The following is a 7,380-nucleotide window of genomic DNA, read 5'->3' on the forward strand; positions in this document are numbered from 1 at the left end:
CCCCCGGTCTGCCAGCGGTCGGGGCAGAGGTGGGTAAAGCTGGGAGGATCCTCCTGGAAAACAGCCTTCTCCAGGGGGGGGAAAAATATCACATGTGTTTCAAGAAAAATATCACATGTGTTTCAAACTCACGCCTGATCCCTGGAGCTGCTGCGGGATCGGATCCCCGCTTCGCTTCCTCCCATCCCGTGTCCCTCCTCCTCCTCCTCTTCGAGTTGGTTTGGTGCCCGAAGAGCTGCGAAATGGGTGGTGGTCAAGGTAAAGTGGCTTTTTGGAGCTGCTGCCACGAAATGGCTTCCTGCTGGTGGACATGTTGGGGTTGTGCGTAGAGGCAGTTATTAATTTAAATGCGAGATCAAATGTCAGTGTCCTTTGATTCTCGCCACGCTGACTGTACCCTCCGGAGTCTGCCTCGGTCTTCATCTTGTTAGAGTTCCTGTTAGTTTAACCATAAAGTAATAACTGTGTTTAATATTAAACTAACAATGTAGTTCAAATAAGCTGATGCATATTCATGTTTGGGAGGCAACTTCATTCCTCAGTAATGACTCATCAAATGTAAAATCGGGCATGTTAGCTTCTAATTAAAAAGGCTATTCACAAAGCTAAAACCAAACTGGCTTTCACAATAAACTAATCGCTAGGATTTTGAAGCCTCAGCTGCTTGAGAAATATTTCTACTTAGGCCTGGGAAATGGGAAGGTGACATTTGAAAGACGCTCCGCGGCACAAAAGCCTCAGCTGATTCCAAATTCCTCGAGTTCCTGCTGCATCTGTTGAGGGCAGAAGTGCTCAATCTTGGCTGCTAAAGCTTTAAACTAACTGACAGATGAGAGCTACTGTCAGGACGCTGCCCTTGGGTTGTGCAAGGCCAGCAAAGCTCGGCGCTGTTAAAAGCCCGGTGCGGTGCAGCATCAGATGTTCCACCGGCTATTACTGTTTAGTTCCACGAAACTGAAGCCATTTAGTGTCGGAGCTGCTGAAAAGGATGTTGCCACTAGCGACTTCGAACACTCAATAACTGAGGGCTGTAATTCTGACCGACCGCGCTGGCGGACCCTGTATTTAGGGCTGACTAATCTGAAACAAGTAACCTAAAAGGCAGTTATTTATTGCGTGCTCTTGTTGTTGTGGGAGGTGGGAAGCGGCGGGTCAGGGCGCAGGCAGGGTTTGCTCGCGCCTGGCTGTCAGAGTCAATTATCTGAACCACACGTAACGTGAGGTGCTGTTTTGGGAAGCAGGTCAGCAGCTGCCTAACCCTCTAAATATCCAGCCCTCTGGGGAAAGCGCATACCTGAACCCACTGGCTGCAGCTGGGGAGACGTGCTTCGGGTTGGGACCGGCGGGCTGAAGCCCGCTGGCCTCGGAAGCGGCAAGGCGCTCTGCTCCCTGCTGCTCTGCAGGTTGGAGCTTTTTGGGGTGATTTGGGACAAGACTGACTCGAGCAGTTGGATTGTTGGGGTTCCCCCCCTCTTTTCTGAATACATCTCGCATGGGTGGACCTGTAAACCTGGGGAGCTCCGGTAAGCCTGAAGCTTACGGGTCTGAAATGCTGCAGGTCCCGAGCCGTGCCCAGAAAGGGGTTAAGCAGATGCTCTTTGGGGCTAGGGAATTAATCTGGAATGAGATCTTCTCCAAGCACTGGTCCTAGCTCTGCCTCTAACACTTTTGTGACCTATATCTTGTCTTGCTCTGAGCCTGATAGCACAAAACTCTTAACTCCACGAGTAGCGCTGGAGCCGTGCCTCGGGTGAGCGACTCCGGTGACTGATCAGTTGGCAACAACCGCGCGCCAGGAACTCCCTTGGATCGACTGCCTGATATTTATCCTGTGTGGGGGAATAACCCAGTGCCTCTTCTTAGGAGCAAACTCGGTTTTCAGACTGTCTCCCTCTGATAACGACTGCGTTCGTGGCCAGATTGGATGTGCTGGTGGGGACTTGGGACTTCCGATGGTGAATAGCTCACTGGTTAACTGTTGCCTGACATGTGACTGTCACCATTCGGTTGGCAAGGAGCCCGGGCACGCTTCTAGCCTGAGCAGCGGTGGCTCACGTCAGGGAGGAATAGGGGAAACACCAGCAGAGAAGCTGCATCGTGAGATTTGACGACCCCCGAGCTTAAAAACATTCATCGGCTTGTACCAAGATACCTTCTGTTTGCAAGGGCACCCCGGGGCAGCAGGAGCTCGCTGGTGTGGCCTCTTAGCTTGGTCACCAAGAGGTCTGTGACATGCTGAGGGCTGCATGCTGCAGCCCTTCACCTTTATGTATTGCTTCTTCCAAAGCAAACTCGCGGAGGGGCAGTTTTACAGCTGCGGAGACTCGCTGAAACTGCGATGCTCCGGTGTCCCCAGAACTGTCCGCTCGGGGCCTTGGCAACCAAGCAGGCGTTTCGGCCCCTCGGGTAAAGCTTTGAATTTTAGTGGTGCCTCTCTTGAACTAGGATGGCCTCGCGGGGCTGAGAAGCCCGGTCAGACCGGCTTCTAGTGATATAACTTGTCCGTTTGTATCCCAAGCTTTGGCTCTTTCAAGCTCTAGCCTAGCTTCAAGCGCCGGGTGAGCAGGCTGGCTAGCCTGGACTCACAGGACAGCGGCTAATTGCTAGAGAAACATGAAAGCAGGATGAGAGACGGGAAGAGCTTCTGGTGGAAGATGTGAGCTTAATCTCCCTGAGATCTTTGAGTTTGGTTAAACTCAAATTGTAAGCTGGTGTCCAGGTAGTTTATTTTATGGTCTTGGGGTTATGTCAGCCTCCTGCGTGTTAAGTAATCAGGCAAGTGATTCAGCTTCACTCTAAATGAACAAAGCTTTGGCGGTACCGGTGGGTGTGCCAGGACTGAGCAGGCAGCATTAAAATCACTGGAGTAACACCCGTAAGATGAAAGCTGCCTCTTGTGCTTGATAGCATGCCAAGTTCGGCATGAAGCTCTGACACACTGGAAATTGTTAGGATACACTTACTAGTTAGGACATGAACTTGCAGATGCCTGGCTGGGGCTTTTGAGCAGTTCTGGCATCTTGATTTGCCTTTAATGAATCTTGACAGGCAAAGGGGATGGCTAAAAGGAGCGAGCCACCCCGATTAAATCAACAGGGACTGCTGCAGACTGTGCTGCCGCCTTGCATTTGGAGTCCTTTTTGGATCGGCTGGTCTCAGCTTGATGGCTGGAGAGGCCGGCTGCAACCACGGGGGGGGATGAAGGGGGCAGAGACCACCCCAAAGAATGGGTTCCGATAACCTCTCCACTTTGGTGGGGGGGGGGAAGGAAGGGAAAGAGCAAACAGCTCTACTGGAAGCAGAAACAGCTGTTTGTGTGCAGTAAGGAACCTCTAATGCAAGGGAATAAGTAAAGGAGAGCCACCCCCGGCTGCTGGCAAGACTCTGGATGCTTTCCAAAGTGACCTATTTCTGATGGATTAGCTTTTTATTTCACTGTCTTGCACTGGAGTGACCCATATAAGCGCAGGGCTGTCACCAGGCTGCTCCAGGAATGCTTTCTTGCTTCTCACTGACTCTCTTTGTATCTCAGGTTGTCCGTAGTCGCCTGGAGAAGAAAGGAATCGCAGTCCATAACGTAAGGTTGAACGGCTCAGCAGCTAGTCACGTTCTACATCAAGACAGTGGCTTGGGGTACAAAGACCTAGATCTCATCTTCGGTGTAGATCTGAAGACCGAAGATGTCTTCCAGCTTGTTAAAGATGTGGTCATGGACTGCCTTCTTGACTTCCTCCCAGAAGGTGTCAACAAAGACAAGATCACCCCCATGACTCTGAAGGAGGCCTACGTGCAGAAGCTTGTGAAGGTGTGCAACGAAACCGACCGCTGGAGCCTCATATCGCTCTCCAACAACAGCGGGAAGAACGTGGAACTCAAATTCGTGGACTCTCTCAGACGGCAGTTCGAGTTCAGCGTGGACTCCTTCCAGATCATCCTGGATTCGCTTCTGCTGTTTGGGGAGTGTTCAGAGAACCCCATGGCTGAGAACTTCCACCCCACGGTCACTGGGGAGAGCATGTACGGGGACTTCGAGGAGGCAATGGACCATCTCCGGAACAGGGTCATCGCCACGAGGAACCCAGAGGAGATCAGAGGTGGGGGGCTTCTGAAATACTGCAACCTCTTGGTGAGGGGGTTTAAGCCCAAATCGGAAGTGGATATGAAGGCACTACAGAGATACATGTGCTCCAGGTTTTTCATAGACTTCTCCGACATCGGTGAGCAGCAGAGGAAGCTGGAGTGCTACCTCCAGAGCCACTTTGTTGGGATGGAGAGCAAAAGATATGACTATTTGATGACCCTCCACAGGGTGGTCAATGAGAGCACAGTCTGCCTTATGGGACACGAAAGGAGGCAGACCCTGAACCTCATTGCCATGCTGGCTGTGAGAGTCCTGGCTGAGCAGAACATCATCCCCACGGTCACAAACGTTACCTGCTACTACCAGCCAGCTCCTTATGTCAGTGAAATAAACTTCAACTACTATGTCACCCACGTGCAGCCCTTCCTGCCTTGCAATCAGTCTTACCCAACGTGGCTTCCCTGTAACTGAGCCGGGACAAACTTCAGGGTCTGTCCTCCAAGGTACTTCCTTGCCTTGGGGAGGGGGGAGTGGGGAGGGGAGGGGAGGGCGGGGGCAAAAAAAAAAACCCAGAAAAGACCTTTCTAGAACTGCAACAAAAGGAAACTTCCTGGACTCTTGCTTGAGTGTCTTGTTCCTGGGGTTGTTGGAACGAGGCCTGCCTGCTGTACACTGTGATGGGAAGTGCAGTGTTACGGAAACTAGATGACTTGGACGTTTACAGGAAGACTCGATCGCTTATTGAATTCCGGAGGCAATGGGGGAGGGTTGGGGGTGTGTGAGGGGAGATTGTAGAATTACGCTAAGGTAGAGCTGCACTGCCCTGAAATGGATCTGGATTGGTTTTTTTTTTAGTGCGGGAGGTGTTATGGGTGTGCAGACTTGTGGTTTCTGAAGATAGAAGCCAGAGTGGCTAATTCCTTTGAAGGACCAAAGAATCCTGTTTAAGTGCCTGTAACAATATAAACACAACTGTACTGTAAACCTTATTTTCTTTTTTGCAGGGGCTGACATCCCGAGAGCTTGAGTAGGGATGTCCAAAGAGGAAAATGTTTCTGTTGGGGGGTGGGGAGGGGTCATAAGATCATTTCCAGTAACCTCGCCGAAGCGAGGATGGGGTTGCAGGTTACGTGTCGCTGAGGTTTTTTTTGGCATGGCTTGCTGCCTATGAAGGACCAGCTGTAGCAAATAGCTGTCAAAGTGGAGTTGCGTAAACAGGGGTGGGCTTGGAATGACTACGTGGAAATGCCTAAAACTGGGGACACCGGGGTGGGGGGGGGAGTGCATGGTGGAAAATGCTGTGTGGAGCTTTATGGAGAAAAGGCAGCAGGGACCTACATATGAATTTACTCAAGCTCCCGAGCCTGCAGTGCCAAAATGTAATCATGTACATAAACGATGAGGCAGAAGATCTGTCCAGGAGCCTGCCCCAGGCTACCCTACCTAATTGTGTATTTTCTAGGGGAATTTGAAATGCTGCTTATTTTTTTTTTTTGGCATGCAAGTGTGGTTTTAATGCACAAAGCCAGAGGCCAGGTGGGTTATCTGGGAAGATGAGGCTTGTCCTTTGAAGCACAAACCAACTAGTTCACCAGTCTGTTATCTCCAGCTGTTGCCGTGATGGGGGCTGGAGCCCGTGTCCTTGTAGGAGACAGGCAGACCTCTTCCAGACTCTAGCCTCCTATGGCTGGAGATCTTCCCTCTGCCCTCGGGCAGGTCCTATCTTCAAAAGCAGCCTATTTCCAGCTACGCGATTCCACATGTGAGCCACTGATAGCATTTGAAATTCGTTCTCTAGCTAGAAATGGAGCTTGGGGGGGGGGGGGGGGGTGTGTGCGTGCGCGAAAGTCAGCTGGCCTTAGGAAAAAGTATGTCTTCTCTAAACAAACCCTCTTGTGTCTTGAGGGTTTGGCTCTCTTAGTCAAACATGGCTTTGAAGTTGTTGGGTGTCTAGAGCACAAACAGTCTTTCACTGAGGTGCCTGGATTGCCGTGCCCGTTCTCGTGAAACATCATCTCATACTTAACTATGCACGGACGGAGAGGTGGGCGAGCAAGCAGGCGCTCCCTAGAGATGCTGCTCTGGGAACACCATGGCTTCATGGTGCTTCCTCCGAGGCTGACATACTTGAGTATCTTTAACTTGGGGTTTTTTTTTTTTGTTTTTGTGACGAAACTGTAATAGCTGGGCAGATTGAACGCTCTAATAAAGACTAGATCCTCGGAATGTGTATAGCCAGATTGCTACCTTTTTTGGGGGTAGGGGAGGGTGGGTGGGGGGGGTGGGGGGGGGGAGTGATTTGGGGGCTCTTGCACTTACCATGAGCTAACTAATTTGCAATTGGTCCAGCTTTGCTTCCTATCCAGTCAGAGCTGAAGAAGTGTCGCTAACGATGTAGTTGTTACAGGTTTAACTGCCTTCCTGTAGAACGGCTTTGCCTTCACGGACAAGGCTGGTGTGTAGACTCTGCCACAGCCCGGTAACTCCCTGGTGCCCAGAGCCTGATCCCCGTGGTGGGAGCTTGAGATTTTTCCAGTGCAAGGTAAAACTGGTTTAAGGGCTGCTTTTTGAGGTCCTCAGTATGCCACCTTCATGGCTTCAAGGGAAGATACTGTTTTCTTGCATTTTAAACTCCAGATGAACGTAGATGACGTGTAGCATGCTCTTTTACAGGCTGCTTACCCTCTACCCCCAAACACATAGACGCACTAAACTGAGATTCCCTCCTTCCCTTTAAGATGTCAAAAAGATTCCCTACAGCCAACAGCTCGACAGGGCAACTTACGTTGAGATTGCACTTTTGATTTACGGAGTGTGTGTGGTGGGACTCTTGTGAATGGGTTGAATCTGAATTTTTCTAGACCTTGCAGTGATACTGTGCTGCCTCCTGTGAAGGGGGCAATTGGAAGATTCCAGTAGCTTGAATGGCACTTGGTTTTGTTTTAAATGTTTTTTTTTTCCTACACCTGTATCACTTGTCATGCGATGGGCTTGACATAGACTCACTAGATTCTTTAGAATCTGTTACAAATAAATACAGTGTATTCAAATTTGTTGGATTTTTTTTTTATTTGCTTGTCCATCCGGGTAGCGTGGTGGTGGGATGGCTGACCCTACTCCCACCGAGAGCCGGGCTCCGAACCAACTGGTCGCCTCAAGAGGAGCGAGCCCAGACCCTGGTTCTGGACCTGGCCGAATGCTGCTTGTCCGTCGGGCTGCTTAGTCCCTCAAACCGAAGCAGCTACGGAGCCCGGGAAGCGTGTAGCCGTCGGCAGGTCGCTCCGGCGGCTGAGGGAGGT

The 7,380-nt window shown here is 50.9% G+C and overlaps 1 protein-coding gene across 1 annotated transcript; it reads left to right on the plus strand.

Moving 5' to 3' along the window:
- Positions 1–3,493: 3,493 nt before the first annotated feature.
- Positions 3,494–7,131, plus strand: FAM46B (family with sequence similarity 46 member B). Its single transcript, XM_009276251.2, has 2 exons — positions 3,494–4,584; positions 5,086–7,131. The coding sequence occupies exon 1, from the start codon at positions 3,494–3,496 to the stop codon at positions 4,550–4,552; it is 1,059 nt and encodes a 352-aa protein (XP_009274526.1). The 3' UTR covers positions 4,553–4,584; positions 5,086–7,131.
- Positions 7,132–7,380: the final 249 nt, after the last annotated feature.

This window comes from Aptenodytes forsteri, unplaced genomic scaffold, assembly GCF_000699145.1.
Source record: "Aptenodytes forsteri isolate BGI_AS27 unplaced genomic scaffold, ASM69914v1 Scaffold321, whole genome shotgun sequence".
Lineage (NCBI taxonomy): Eukaryota > Metazoa > Chordata > Aves > Sphenisciformes > Spheniscidae > Aptenodytes > Aptenodytes forsteri.

What these genes read in the sequence shown, in the direction of transcription:
- FAM46B (XM_009276251.2), top strand. Translation starts at nt 3,494, where the DNA reads ATGCTTTCTTGCTTCTCACTGACTCTCTTTGTATCTCAGGTTGTCCGT.